Source organism: Rutidosis leptorrhynchoides, chromosome 8 (assembly GCF_046630445.1).
Source record: "Rutidosis leptorrhynchoides isolate AG116_Rl617_1_P2 chromosome 8, CSIRO_AGI_Rlap_v1, whole genome shotgun sequence".
Taxonomy (NCBI): domain Eukaryota; kingdom Viridiplantae; phylum Streptophyta; class Magnoliopsida; order Asterales; family Asteraceae; genus Rutidosis; species Rutidosis leptorrhynchoides.
In genome coordinates, this window is record NC_092340.1 from 99,908,111 (window position 1) to 99,924,108 (window position 15,998).

Here is a 15,998-nt window from a genome sequence, read left to right on the forward strand (position 1 = left end):
GCTGTACGCTACTCATCGGGACCACTCTAGGACTATTTTCAATCTTTCTTTCACCATCACAAGATTCAAACATTAAATCTCTTAAAATTTTGTTTTTCATTGATAGTTTCTATTAAAATTCTATAATGATGATGTCATTATTAGGCTAATTCTTTTATTAAGAAAAAATTAAAAATAAAAAGAAAAAATTCTAAGCCCTTAAGATGATGTCATTAATCTAATTAATGACTATTTAAATTAAATCTACTTTATTTATTTCATGTTTTTCAAGAAAAAAATTCACTCTCATTAATAAATAATTATTATTATATTATTATTCAAATTTAAATATGAGTTCCCTTATGAGATTAATTACGTTATATATGTATGCGAAATACACGTCTCAATAAAAGGTTCTAATGTAGACTTTTCTGACAAGGAAAAATAGTAATTGTGATTAAAATTGGAAGATGATAGTGAGAGAATAAACGTAGTTCATTTATTCCGACCAAGTTAAGTACATCAATGTGTTTGTAAAAACAACGAGAAGTTTTTAGTCAAAATCTGTCGGGTCATTAAACTAAATGACTTTAGCGTTTAAATTCATTTGATTTTATGACAAGAAAAATAGTAACTGTGATGAAAATTGGAAGAATTTCGTGAGAGAATAAATGTAGTTCAATCATTTTGACCAAGTTAAGTATATTACGTAGTAATATGTTTGTAAAAACGACAAGTTACCTAGTCGGAATATGTGGTTCCACTGGTCATTAAACTAAATGACTTTAGCATTTACGTTCACTTAATACCTAAAACATCATTAAACTGTTTCTTTAAATAAACCCGTAATTTTACGGGTCATTTCACTAATTATTATATTATACGGCTCGATACAATATTATTAATATTATCTATATCATTTCTAGAGTGCACTAGTTTAATAAAATGTTACTGAATATTAAATGTTACTAAATATTTTACTTTTGTTCAACATTATGATTTCATTACGATTTAATTTAACAATAAACCCGACAATAATCCATTTATTATTATTTTTTGAACGGCAAGCTTGCATCAGTCCAGACCGAAGTCTAGTCATCATTTGCACACACACGCGTTCGGGCAGGAAACCCGAACCACACTCAGGGGATCCGACCCTTAAACCATCCCATACGACACACACGCGTTCGGGCAGGAAACCCGAACCACACTCAAGGGATCCGACCCTTAAACCATCTCATACGGGGCAGGCGGGCCGGACCTTAGTCCCGAAGCAGGTCGGTAAAACCTTCCCTTTGAACCACCCTCAAGGAATTTCTTTCAAATAATATCCTTTGTAGATGACGAGGCTCGAACCCGAGACCTCTAGCCCGGCGGAGGTGCTAGGCACCACCACATGTCCACTGAGCCAAAGCTGCGGGTACAATAATCCATTTATTTGATTTAATACGACTGATTTGTTATAATTCAGTAGGCTTATAACTACCTTTAGTGGCCTAGTTATTGACTGTAGACTACTAATAAGTATATAGAGAGAATATGAGAGAATATGAGAGAATATATTTTAGTGTGTTTTTTATAAACTCATAACACACATATTTATACTCAAAAAATCTACTATACAATATCTATAATAATAATAAAATTAACATCCAATTTAACTTTTATAACACTCCCCCTTGGATGACAATTTTATTAGAGAATAACTAGTACTGCCTCGTTAAAAACCTTGCTAAAGAAAACCCATTGGGATAAAACTTTAGCTAAGGGAAAAAGAGTGCAGCATAGAGTTGACTCCCCCTCAAGTAGGCAACGCCTGAATTGTTACATCTTCTAAACATGCCTCATGCCAATATTATGAATGTGTGTTCTGAAAATAGCAGTTGGAAGTGCTTTGGTGAAAAGGTCAGCAGAGTTTTTACTTGACTGAACATATCTCATTTCAATCTGGTTGTCCTTAATGAGATTTTGAGTGTATGAGAAGAATCTAGGAGGTATGTGTTTTGTTCGGTCACTTTTGATATACCCTTCTTTCATCTGTGTTATGCAAGCTACATTATCTTCATAGATAGTTGTTGGACTTTTATCGCGTTCTAGTCCACAAGAATCAGTAATGAGTTGTGTCATTGATCTCAACCAAAAACATTCCCGAGTAGCTTCATGTAATGCAATCACTTCGGCATGATTTGATGATGTTGCAACAAGTGTTTGTTTTTGAGAACGCCGTGATATTGCGGTACCTCCATTTAGGAATACATATCCATTTTGAGATTTAGCTTTATGTGGATCAGATAAATAACCTGCATCTGCATAACCAACCAAATCTTGTTTCGATTCGTTAGAATAAAATTATCCTAAATCAGTAGTTCCTCGAAGGTATCGAAATATGTGTTTGATCCCATTCCAGTGTCTTTTGGTAGGAGCTGAGCTGAACCTTGCCAACAAATTAACTGCAAAAGAAATGTCAGATCTTGTACAATTTGTAAGATACATAAGAGCTCCAATTGCACTAAGATATGGTACTTCTGGTCCTAGGATATCTTCATGATCTTCACAGGGAAGAAATGGATCAGTGTCAACATTAAGTGATCTAACAACCATAGGAGTAATTAATGGTTTTGCCTTGTCCATATTAAAACGTTTTAAAATCTTTTCAGTATATGTTGTTTGATGTACAAGTAAACCATTAGGCATATGTTCAATTTGTAAACCAAGGCAATACTTGGTTTTTCCGAGATCTTTCATTTCAAATTCTTTCTTTAGAAGTTGAATGGCTTCATGGATCTCCTTTTTTTGTACCTATGATATTAAGACCATTGACATAAATAACTACGATATATATATCTGGTCATTGTTTTCATAATTAAAACACATGTGCAAATAAGTTTATATGTATACACTTTTCTTATCAAGTAATCACTTAATCCGTTATACTATTGTATCAACCCATATAAAAATCTTTGTGATTCAATGGAATACATTTCTTTAGGTTTTGCGTTAGATGTTTCTGATACCTTAAACCCTTCAGGTATATTCATATATATCACTATCAAGTGATCCATATAGATAAGTAGTAACAACATCCATGAGATGCATTTAAGTAACTACCAGGTTGATTAAGTATCTAATAAGTAATTGTATCCATTACATAAGGATAAGTTTTCCTCATAATTCATTTCTGGTCTTTGTGGGAAACCTTGAGTTACAAGTCTAGTTTTGCCTTGTATCTTCATTTGCACATTTCTTTTTCGGATAAAAATTCATTTATATCCCATACGTTTCACATCTTTAAAAGTGATAACGATTGATTCGAAAACTTTTCTTTTATTGGGTGATTCTAATTCAGCTCGTATTGCTCCAGTCTGTTGAGCTCAATCATGTCTATTTTGATATTCAATGACAGATTTTGGTTCCAGATCATCATCTTTATTCATGATGTCATTGTAACATTATATGAAAATATCTCATCAAGATTTTTCATTTCATTTCAGTTTCATAATATTGCATAATTTATTGCAATTTATGTATTTACATTTATCAATATCCTCTGCAGAAGGAGTATTGATTTGTGATTCTTGTTGAACACTTTCTTTTACCTCATTATCAGCTGATTTTCTTTTTCGAGGATTTTTATCTTTGGAACCAATTGGTCTCCCACGTTTCTGCCGTAGCAAAGACTCATGAGTGACATTATTGCCAGCTTTTGTAATTTCAATTCTAGCTGAAGCATTTACTGCTGGTATATATGATTTAGTCACTTATTTTTTGTATCTTTAAATGCATAAAGTAATTAATTTGCAAGTTCTTGCATATGCATTATATTTGAACTTTCTTTTCGCATTCTTTTGTGTGATGATCAATATTCCTTAATTGATGTTCACACCATGAAACATCATTTTATTTATATTTCATTTCTCCCCCTAATATAGGGAACAATGTTTCATTAAAGTGACAATCGACAAAACTTGCTGTAAAAACATCACCCATCATGGGTTCAATATATCTTATGATTGAAGATGTTTCATATCTAACATATATTTCAATCCTTTTTTGAGGAACCATTTGTTGTGGTTGTTCAATTAAAAATACACTGCACAACCAAATGTTCTAAGATGGAAAATATTTGGTTTCCACCAAAATTAAGTTGGTAATGGAGAATATTTATAACTTGCACTTGATTTAATGCGAATTAATGTCACATCATGTAAATTTACATGTCCCCATATAAATATTGAGAGTTTTGTACTCATTTCTAATTGTCTAGTTATTAGCTGTAAGCGTTTATCTATTGATTCAGCTAAACCAATTTTGTGTATGCACATGAGCAACTGGATGTTCAACAACAATCCTTGTAGACATATAATAATCATTAAAAGCTTGAGATGTTAACTCACCAGCATTATCAAGTCTCATCCTTTTAATGGTGTAATCAGAATAATGTGTTCTTAATTTAATAATTTGTGCAAGAAACTTTGCAAATGCCATATTATGGCTTGATAACACACAAACATGAGACCATGCGTTAGATGCGTCTATTAGAAAAATGGTCCACATGATGGATGAATTGGTCCATATATATACCCTTGAATTCTTTCAAGAAACATTGGTGATTATTTCTCAATGTGCTTTTCATTAATCGCCATATGTGATTTTCATTAATCACCATATGTGTTTTTCGTTAATCACTATATGTGCTTTTCATTAATCAATATATGTGCTTTTCATTAATCACCATATGTGCTTTTCATTAATCACCATATGTGATTTTCATTAATCACCATATGTGCTTTTCATCATATATCATTTTCACCATATGCGCTTTTAATCATATGTGCTGCGCTTTTCGTCATATGCACTTTTCATTATATGCGCTTTTAATTATATGCGATGCGCTTTTCATCATATGCGCTTTTTATCATATGCGCTGCGCTTTTCATCATATGCGCTTTTTATCATATGCGCTTTTAATCCTATGCGCTTTTCGGTGCTACATAGATATTTCTCATTTTCGATTATCATTGACTGATAATCATATCCATTATGATATATATCAGAGAAACTTAACAAATTTCTCTTTGATTTGGGAGAAAACAAGACATTGTTTACCAAAAAATTCGTACCATTTGGTAATATGAAATTTTGCCTTTTTCGTTTCTTATATCAAGTTTGCAAGAGCTGATATAGTATTTATAATTCCTTCATTTGATTTAAATCAATGAAATATTTCTTAGATTTGATCATAGTGTGTATGTTACTACTATCTGCAATACATAGGTCTTTACCATTTAATTGATGTTGTATTTCTGCAGGATTCATACTAAAACTTCAAATAAGATAAGCAAATAATGAGTTATATTTCAGCAAGATAATCAAATTATATTACCTGCAAACAAGTTATAATCTGAAGTACATAAAAGATAACACTTAATAAAACATATGCGTTATGGTCTAAAACCATTTATTTATGAGTGATACATAAAAAAAACTAGGCATCTTAGAAAATTCAAACCATTCAAGTCTCAAGGTAGCTCAGGGTTAATTTAATCAAGATTTGTCAACAGATTCACTCTCGTTTTCTTTTCTTTTGAGACTTATTTGTAGAGCTAAACAAGATGTTCATGTATTCAAGAAATACTAGACTGATGATCCACGTTACCAGATCATTAATAAGAATCTTCGGAATTCTTATAAGAGCGTCTACTAATATCTTTAATTTTATTCTTTCATGGATCACTGTTATTATTTTTTATTTTTTATTTTTTTTTATTTTTTTATTTTATTTTTTGATAATTAATATCGTATCTATCTTTGAGTATTTTCCATAATACACTTGGATTTTCGATCATATAATATGTAGATTCTAAGGACTCGTCAATATGTTTGCTAAGAAAAATACTTACTATTGCTTTCTCTTGTTCGGAATAATTGTTATTTTCATTCAGGGTTTCTAAAATACCGTTTGATTCGAGATGTTTTTCTACATTCATAACCCATGTTAAGTAGTTGTTCCCACTTGTTCTAAATGAGCAAATTTAAGCCTTTTCAAATTCGACATTTTCTATTATCAAAAAGATGAATAACATAAATCATAATCATAATCAACTTCTATTCATAGACAAATAATAAAATGAAATTAGAATCGTTTTAAATTCATAAGTAGCAAACAACAGAATAATGGTATGATTACAAATAATAAAATCACAAGGGCAGGATAGAATATAGGTTCACCCGGTGGTATATTAGCAACAATGATGATAGTTAATATGACCAATACAATAGGAAAAATCATCCTTGTGTGAATCATTTTTACAAAAACTTTTTGAGAGTAGTAATCTGAAAAATGAAGATTGATTTGTGAAAATGTGAAAACGAAGATGTTTATTTTATATTTGAAAAATATAGTTGTTGTAACGTCGTCAGTTGACGTTAACAACCGTTATGTATATATGACCGTTGTAACGTCGTTAGTTGACGTTAACGAATAAAGTCACTATATCAAAACGCGTATGAGTAATATAAAGGACAAGATTTTTTTTCTTATTTTAACTTTTAAGATTTACTTTTAATAAAAATACAAACTACTTTTTCTTATTTTAACTTTTAAGATTTACTTTTAATAAAAATACAAACTACTTTTTCTTATTTTAACTTTTAAGATTTACTTTTAATAAAAATACAAACTACTTTTTCTTATTTTAACTTTTAAGATTTACTTTTAATAAAAATACAAACTATTTTTTCTTATTTTAACTTTTAAGATTTACTTTTAAGAATAAACATTAGTATGCATGAAATAAATAATGATTAATTGCATAAGTAATCATAAATGTTAGATAACATATAAAGACCCCATCGTATTCGTATTGATCGGAATTAATCTCGACCCATGGTACCGTGTTGTCAAATGACGTGTTGCGTACATAAAGTACCGTGTTGTCAAATGACGTGTTGCGTACAATCATGAGGTCTTATTAACATAAATATAAATGTTAGTGAAGTTAATAAGAGTCAGATTACAGAAAATATAATTCAGGCGGTATAACCGACCATATATAACTTAAATAACATAAATATAAATGTTAGTGAAGTTAATGAAAGTTAGATTACAGAAATATAATTCAGGCGGTATGACCGACCATATATAACTTAAATAACATAAATATAAATGTTAGTGAAGTTAATAAAAGTTAGATTACAGAAATATAATTCAGGCGGTATAACCGACCATATATAACTTAAATAACATAAATATAAATGTTAGGGAAGTTAATAAAAGTTAGATAATTTCTTACCTTGATTAGTGACGTGTGCTTGCTTAGATAAACCTTGATTATACGGAGCACTTCGTGCTGATAACGTGTTATAATTCAGTAGGCTTATAACTACCTTTAGTGGCCTAGTTATTGACTGTAGACTACTAATAAGTATATAGAGAGAATATGAGAGAATATGAGAGAATATATTTTAGTGTGTTTTTTATAAACTCATAACACACATATTTATACTCAAAAAATCTACTATACAATATCTATAATAATAATAAAATTAACATCCAATTTAACTTTTATAACATATTATTATTATTATATTTCTTATATAAATTCCGGTTCAACTTTTTAAATCCTCTCTCTTGTTCGCTCTAGAATCCTCGCAACACCATTTCCGGCCGCCGTCTTTTCCTCCAATCAATCCTCGTACTCATATTTTTCAGTCTATTTTTAAATAACTATATCATTCGAAGTATATTCATTAGATAGATAGATATTAACCTCGGAGGGCAAATTACATATAATTGTACGTACCACAATTACACACAGATCACCGCGAAACCCTAATGGCGATGGCTAACCTTTTATTCAAACCCTTTCCGTCGATCAACGCGCCACGGTATACAAAACAGTCATCATCTTCACGATCTGAAACGCCTCTCGTTCCTACTCCGTCAACCTCAGCTCCCCTGTTTCGTCGCCGTCAACTTTTTATGCATGCCGTACTTCCAATTTTTATATTATAGTTTAATATTTATAATAATAATGTTTGTTATGTCTTTATGAATGAATAAATTAATAATTAATTATTTGTTCTTAATTCAGGAACAAAAGGTTTTTGGTGGCAACATGAATGGGACTGATTTTGGTGGTTTTAATTCATTGTCAACATTTTGGGATGATATCGCCCAATCGAATGAAAAGGTTTATTATTGATTATATTCATTTCATGAAATTGTGTTTTTGTTATGGTTAAATTATTAGTTATTGTCAAAATGGTTATACTATTGAGGTGTTTGGAAGGGCATATTATGGCTCATTGCATTTGTTAACCCAAAAAGCTGATTTAGATTGCATATTTTTAGATTAATTCATAGGAATTAATGTTTTTTTTTTTTTTTTTTACAATTTTTTTTTATAACATAGCTTAAGGTAACTCTAATTTTAAGTGCTATAAACTCTTAGAAATATTCGATTGCGAACACTCGTTAACTGAGATAAATTTTTTTGGTGTTGACAGTATAGTATAAGCATTGAGTGGCTATATTATATTGTATGTAAATTATAAGGTTTCTATTGTATCTGTTAAATTATAAGAAGCCATCGGATACATAAGTAGGCACTAACTAATAGTTGGACGCATACAATCGAACCTTGGGTTATGTTTGATAGATATTCTGACACTTAACCCACATAATAAACAATTTTATAACAATAGAAGCTTAGCTTGGACCAAAGTTTATATTTTTATATGTTACTATTTAGTTTGATGAATGTGTAGTTCGTATAAACTTTGTTAGACGTGTGTAATGTTACTGACTATTTTTGGGGCCTTGGGAAATGTTTATTTGCCTATTTCCAACGATAAAGTTTCAATGTCAGTGGGCGAAAGAGAGCAATTTTGCAGAGACTGAAGATGGTATGTAACTATTATCTATTCTTTTAATCTTAAACTCCTAAAAACATGAACTTTATTTCATGTATTTCATGACTTTAGTACTTGATCAAACTTTTAAGTTCCTCTGTCACTCAATTTGGTCTATTTTTCAACTCTATGAGTTTTATTACAGGCACGCAATCAGCAAAAACAAAGAGTCATAAAAGTAAGAAGCGGTCTGCAAGTAAATTAAGAACAAAGATATACACAGTTATAGTTGGAGCATCTTTTTGCATAGTTTTAGCGATTGTCTCATTTGCTCTTCCGAAACAAGTAGGACTACGTCATACAGTCGTCCCATATTCGGATTTCGTTTGCGGCATTCGTGATGGTAGCGTGATACGGGTTCAATTTGTGGAGAACTCACGTGTAATCTACTATAACACCAAACCAGGATTATTATCCAAGTCAGTTGCACCTAAGTGGAAATATCACACTAGAAACGTTGCAGACGATAAGTATCAGCTTATTAAGATGCTTAAGGAACAGGGGATCACATACGGTTCTGACCCTGAACTTTTGTCTGCATCTGTTAAGAACTTGTTATATATAGCTGTGCAAACAGCTCCTTACTGGATCATGGTATTGATATCATGTTATCAGTTAAGTATGCAATTAAATCTTGGTAAAATGAAAAAAAGAAAACCGAGCAAGCAACAATCTGTAACATTCGATGATGTGGAGGGTGTAGATTCTGCAAAATCTGAACTTCTCGAGGTAATTTGCTATTCGCCCTTTCTTTGGCTGCCAAATCTTGTTTGTTATTTCGGTCTTAAACATTTAAGCCTGAAATTGAACTTTTGTAGATTGTATTGTGCATTAATGAAGATAGTAAATACATGAAACTTGGGGCGAAATTGCCTAGGGGGGTTTTGCTTGCGGGTCCACCCGGGACAGGAAAAACACTGTTGGCGCGTGCTGTGGCCGGTGAAGCTGGCGTGTCGTTTTTTTCCGTGTCGGGTAGTGAATTGGTAGAAGTTTTTGTTGGTACTGGAGCTGCTCGCGTTAGAGATATTTTCCGGGAGGCGAGAAAAAATTCACCGTCTATTATTTTCATTGATGAGATAGATGCAGTCGGTGGGCAACGTGGAAGAACTTTAAATTGTGAGCGTGACCAAACTCTAAACCAGGTAAAAAGAACTAGAATTTAAAGGTTTCTTATAATTATAGTACACGTTACTATAGGGTGGCAGTTTCAACCCATATACTTGTAATTAACTTAATTATTTGGGTTGTATGTTATAATGTTATATATTATAAGTCACACATGTTAAATAGAAGTTTGCTGACAGGGAAATAGTTTGAAGTAGCCCAAAGTTTATTGTTATGCACAAAACCTTCTGAACGGTGTTACACAAGAAATCTATATTATTGAAAAGATGACTTGAAATCATACTTGACACGTTGACCACCTAATTATCTTAAAATTTTAATCAATATAACATCTTGAATATGCAGGTTGACATAGATACTACTTTTGACTTCGAGTACATTAGTTTCTTTTGAACAAAAAAATTATTTATATGTATATTTCTACCCATTTCAACTTTTGGACTGTTTGATAGTAATTTATTTGTTTGGAACATACATTTGTATTATCGTGATTGAAGATGATCTTAATATAACTTTATGACATAAACCCGCGAATTCGCGGGTCTTTAACTAGTTAATAATTATCTATAAGTTCTGGTCAGATAGTGATACGAGGCATTCTGCCTCGTACAGAAAATGATCCATTTTGACACGTTATCCATTCACGTGACCTACCCTTTTACTTTGTATCCCTGAAATCTGAATCCGATTATCTAAAACTCAATGATCTCAGAGACAAGGCAAATTTGGCCTGCAACGTGCACACTTATTTTTTTGTTTCTTCTTAATGGTTTTAGCTTCTGACTGAGATGGATGGATTCGAGAAGGACGCAAGTGTGGTGGTTATAGCTGCTACTAACAGGCCGGAGTCATTGGATTCGGCTTTAATGAGACCAGGTCGATTTTCTAGGAAAGTACTTGTGGGGGAACCGGATGAAGATGGTAGGCGAAAGATCTTTTCTTTATATATGAGAAATGTTCCGATGCAAGAAGACAAAGAAGCCATTTGCGATCTTGTTGCTACTCGTACCTCAGGACTAGTTGGGGCTGATCTTGCAAATATAGCTAATGAATCTGCACTCCTTGCTGGCCGGAGAGGTAATTCTAAATTCTAAACTTAAATAAAATCATCTTTTTTTCAAGTATCTATTTACACCAGGGTCGTTTCATTGATTCAGAAGGCATGTTCGAGACATTAATATTTTTGGGTTAACTTGGGAATCCGATATACTTTGCGAACTGACTAATCCTAAGGCGATCACTTTCTTTGCAGGTTTTTCACGTCAAAAGTTCAATACATATAAAAAAATATAATAATACTAAAAACGTTATCAATAGAAAAACTTTCGAAAACGACCATAGTAAATTGTTTATTCTCAAATAGTTGTCGTCTCATTATACTAAAATTAGTTGTTAGAGTATGCACTTGAACCATTGATTATTCTCAAATACATTGTGGAAACCCTTTTAAATACAATATATTTTTAAACAGTGGTTTGAATAGAGTATGACGTGTATAAAACAAAATGCGAGTAAGTGTTCAATACAAATGTCATGAAATTTCTAAGTTCATATATGGTTACTCTGGCTACAATTTTATTTCATTTTAAAATTGAAAGTTAAATATAGAACTAGTTCAAATCCAGAGGTTAATCGTACTCTGGCAACTTTACGTAAGGCAGAGTTTAATGTCGGGGTTTGTTTTTAGGTGGTGAATTTGTGACAAGTGATGACGTTCTTCAAGCTGTTGCAAGAGCTAATACAAAGATTTATGATGATGATAATGATACCGAAACTAAACCACCATTTTCATTTGGAGCAATGGCCCAAGGAGGTGAACAGTTTGGTGGTGGAGCCATGGGATTTGGATTCAACTGATTGAGAAGTTTTATTTATTCAAGATGAATCTTTTGTTGCCTTGTTGGCAGTGAAGGAGATAGATAGTAGGACATGTAAAGTTGGGTATTTGCTTATTATGTACATGCTCTGGTTTAATTTAACTGTCCCAACGTCAGTGTGTGACCGTGTGAGGTCGTGATTTGGTTGTGGACATTTAAATTTATTCATATTGAGAGGAATTAATTATAAAAAAAAATGCAATTCACAGAATGAATTTTAGATTGTGTTCAAAAATTTGGTCTTATTATTATTATTCAAAATCACCAAATTATATGAATCTTTGAGTCAAAATAGAGTAACCACTGTCGTTATGATCTGCATAATCCATATGAAACTTAAACAAGATAATGCTACTCGACAACAGTTTATAATTAGCTAACTACACGAGTTACAGGAATCAGCGCAACACTATTCAGTCGATTATCATTGCTTCCCTTTGGTGTTTGTGGTTCCTTCGGAACAGCTATGTCTTCAACGATCGAAAGATTCGGATCTCTCATGTTTTTGATGGTTGAAACAGCTTTCATTTGGATTTTTTTTTTTTTATAGATTTAAGAACTCTCGATTGAACTGGACATTGTGGTTACAAAACCTAATAGACTGCTTGTAATTTCTTTCTAGCTTCTAGATAAATGGATTTCACACTGCATTCCTAACCTCATTTAGAGAACATAAATGGATTCGTTAAAGGCAAAATACAACGTTGGTCAAATTTCAGGCCAGACAACTTTAGATGCAACTGGGATCAACAAATGAACAACCTTTGGAAATTTTTACTTGATTAGCATATCGTTATTTGTTTATTTATGTAAAATGAAAACAAGGCAAAGATCATACGCGCAATATCATGAAGACAATCATAAATTTATTATCAATTACAAATGACAACAAACAATTTAGTCAAACCAAGACTTTATGAACAACAACAACAAACACTACTACAATCTTTTCAGACTTTTCTTTCTAGCATCAATCTTCTTTTTATCAGCTTGAGCTTTAGCCAACCCACTTCCCTTTTTATGGTTAGCCATTGCATGTTGTGCAGCAGCATTGGAACCACTACCGACTCCAATCTCGACCAGTGCGTTCAGGGTGGTGGTTGGTGGGTCCTGACCACTTGCCCCTTTCATGGTGTTCAACGAAGGGGCTAACGGTATGGTTCCAGAGACTACAGTTTTTGGGTCAATGATACAAACCGACGGGTTTGACTGGTCAACATTTGGCGTACCAGCTGATTCAGTTTTAAACTTTGGTTTCGGTTTCAGAGCATGAATTCCAGTGTACAGCCTGTGAGCAATTGAAAAAGCAGAGCACATTAGTGTTGGATTGAAGTCTTCTAGCAGACAATTAAAAATGTTGACTTTTTTGCATCGTTGACTTTTAAAACAGTTAATTCATAACATATCTGACCTGGCATGCCTAGCGTACTCTTCGTAGTTTTCGAGCAGCATTTTGCCGGCCTGCTCATTGAGTGCGGATTCTGGGAATGGCTCGATCAGCAAACATCTGACTACCTGCAACCATGAGCACAACGAAAAAGGTTAGTCGTATAATCTCGAAATGACTCGATTAGGAAGACGACGAAAACAAGATTCTAGAAACTTACAACTAGAACGTGACGTAAGCCAAGACTAGGGTTCCAATCCCTTTTCAATGTGTTTACACATATCTCACCGTTTGATGCAATGTTGGGATGAAAAATCTTCGTCAGAAAATAACCTACAAATTTGAACAAACAAAAAATGAATAACAATAACAATAAATTATTTAGAAAAGGAGATAAATTTGAAGTGCTGACAAACCTTTTGGGGGTGAATGTGGGAAATCGCGTGATAGATTTAACTTCATGCGGAAAACACCGTTTTCATATGGAGTGCCAGCTGCAAATGGAGAATACTCGGTCAAAGATTTATTTATGTTTCTATTATATTATATACACACACAAACCATGTATATATGCATAAGCTAATAATAAGTACCTGGGCCGTCTATATCAGCAAATATTGTTGAAAAATCATCATCGTTTACTCCTACTTTGATTCCCTCTGGAGGTGTTTCATCAAGATTCTTCAATTCTCTAGCAAGTTGTTTAATCACATTTGGAGGAAGATTCTCATTCATAGCCTGATGAAATTATTACAAATTAAACAGTTTAAAACACGATCCAACTCTACCCAAACGAGAAATCTTTGTTCGTTTCTTTGATTATGTTTCAAGTTTCACAATACTCAACAATCTTTTACAGCAACTACAATCAAGATTTGAAATTCATTTGACAAATGATGATTTCAGGAGAAAGAGTGTGTGTACCATCAATTGCAAAGAAGATTCAAGACTTGAAGAGATGAAGACAATCACACAACGGGCTTAACTTGTTGACAAGAAGCTACAAGTCAGTCGTATCAGCAAATGACAAATTTAGATTGTATATAAGTCGAGTAACCTGTTAAGAAAATGAATTATTTCAAAGTTAGCACAAATCACATTGATATAATTTCTGAGATTTCAACCACATATAAACAACAATCACAAAGCAAAAGGAAAAGTATCCAACGCGATTACTGCCAATTGATACTGAAAAAAATGATACTTTATTAGAAAATTGTTTTCCTCATTTCCTCTAGTTTATATTTATATTGACTTCTATCATTTGCTTTTATATGTCACAATGTTCATTCAATTTGAACACGTAATAAAGGCTATACGTATGACAGTGGTAATGAAAACACAAGAGTATTTTCAATAACACATAACATAAAGAAGTAGTGAGATAACTCACAAGCAAAACCTATCTTCATCCTATTGTGCAAAAAACTTGTGCATCTTTTATCACTATGCAATAATCACTCAAAAATCTTTGAACTTAAACACACAGCATGACAGCAGGGACTAAAATGTCAAAGAAAGTCAACACAAGCATAATAAACCCAAGATCTCTCTTAATTGTGTTTCAAATAGTAAAAACCCTATCAATGATTTCACTATTAACCTAACCATATCTTTTAAGAACCAAATTTATAATCTTTATGCTAAAAGCAAACAAGGGCATCTTCTTTTCACAACAACAAAAAGAACCCTAATTCAATCATCAAACAAAAAAGATTGAAACTTTAACAATTACTAACTTCAAATTTCTATGAACAACAAATTATTACCTCAAATTGAAAACCTTTGATCGCACAGATGAACAAAATCAAGAATATATTTCTTTAAAAAACATAATAGAAATCGATTTCAAAGATTTCACAAAATTGATGTGAAATCAGTGAATCTTTCTCAGTTTCAAATGATTGATGAGCGTTCTTGGGGTGTGGATTAATATATACCCAACAATATATCAGAGTTTACCGTTGAGGGTTCTGATAAAATTTCACTTTTAGTACTTTTGTTATGTGTACTTACGGGTGTACCACTAGTATGGGGTACATATTGTAAATGATGTATAGTTTTGGGGCGAAGTTGAAATTTTAAAAAATGTCTTCGTCGGTACAAAGGCGAAATTGGGGAATTGAAGAGTCGTTGTCAATCACAGCTTGCTTTGTTTATTTATTTTCAATTATTGAGATTTTTACTTTGAATAATTTTAATTTCTGATATGAATATAATAAAAGCTAAAAGATGGCATTAATGGTTTAATGGATGGATGGATCTACTCACCAAGTGTTCGAATATTTGTTTGCTTCCCTTTTATTCCGTGTTAGTTGAGGCGTTTTTTTTTTTTCAGGTGTGTTTGGTTAATCTGTTTTATCAACATTTGAGTTTCCTTTCATCAATGATGTTTTATACTTAGTTCGTATTTTTCAAAAAAAAAAAAAAAAAAAAAAAAAAAAAAAAAAAGTTTGAATATTTGGGTGTTAGTTTAAACCACATTTAGTAGTTTGCTAACAGTGAACCTGATACATGGAAATGGTGCTTGGCTTCAAGTGGAAAATTTATGAAGAGCTTCATGTGTTAATTGAACAGAAGGTAAATGAAGGAAATTCGCTTCATATCGAGACTTTACGCAACAATTATCTTATATACTAAAACTCAAACCAGATTTGGTCGTTTTATTCATTCTTCATGTCGTCCTGATTAATGGTCTAATTCCTCTCTGCTATTTT

At 32.2% G+C, this 15,998-nt stretch overlaps 2 protein-coding genes across 2 annotated transcripts; one reads left to right on the forward strand and one right to left on the reverse strand.

Annotated features, from left to right (window-relative positions):
• The first annotated feature begins 7,776 nt into the window (after nucleotides 1-7,776).
• On the forward strand, nucleotides 7,777-12,097 carry LOC139862579 (probable inactive ATP-dependent zinc metalloprotease FTSHI 3, chloroplastic). Its single transcript, XM_071851196.1, has 7 exons — nucleotides 7,777-7,969; nucleotides 8,073-8,171; nucleotides 8,838-8,886; nucleotides 9,038-9,621; nucleotides 9,711-10,034; nucleotides 10,794-11,094; nucleotides 11,705-12,097. Exons 1-7 carry the CDS (start codon nucleotides 7,814-7,816, stop codon nucleotides 11,872-11,874), a joined length of 1,683 nt encoding a protein of 560 aa, XP_071707297.1. The 5' UTR covers nucleotides 7,777-7,813; the 3' UTR covers nucleotides 11,875-12,097.
• A 609-nt stretch (nucleotides 12,098-12,706) lies between these two features.
• LOC139862672 (ubiquitin-conjugating enzyme E2 22-like) lies at nucleotides 12,707-14,334 on the reverse strand. The gene is made up of 6 exons (XM_071851296.1): nucleotides 14,206-14,334; nucleotides 13,875-14,019; nucleotides 13,698-13,775; nucleotides 13,502-13,614; nucleotides 13,306-13,409; nucleotides 12,707-13,182 (listed from the first exon to the last, which is right to left on the reverse strand). Exons 1-6 carry the CDS (start codon nucleotides 14,206-14,208, stop codon nucleotides 12,834-12,836), a joined length of 792 nt encoding a protein of 263 aa, XP_071707397.1. The 5' UTR covers nucleotides 14,209-14,334; the 3' UTR covers nucleotides 12,707-12,833.
• Between the last annotated feature and the right edge of the window lie 1,664 nt (nucleotides 14,335-15,998).

Coding starts and splice junctions, on each gene's coding strand:
- LOC139862579 (XM_071851196.1), top strand. CDS start 7,814: ATGGCGATGGCTAACCTTTTATTCAAACCCTTTCCGTCGATCAACGCG. Junction 7,970..8,072: donor GTCAACTTTTTATGCATGCC/GTACTTCCAATT, acceptor TTCTTAATTCAG/GAACAAAAGGTTTTTGGTGG. Junction 8,172..8,837: donor TCGCCCAATCGAATGAAAAG/GTTTATTATTGA, acceptor CCAACGATAAAG/TTTCAATGTCAGTGGGCGAA.
- LOC139862672 (XM_071851296.1), bottom strand. Junction 13,615..13,697: donor CCCACATTCACCCCCAAAAG/GTTTGTCAGCAC, acceptor TCAAATTTGTAG/GTTATTTTCTGACGAAGATT. Junction 13,183..13,305: donor GAGTACGCTAGGCATGCCAG/GTCAGATATGTT, acceptor AATTGCTCACAG/GCTGTACACTGGAATTCATG.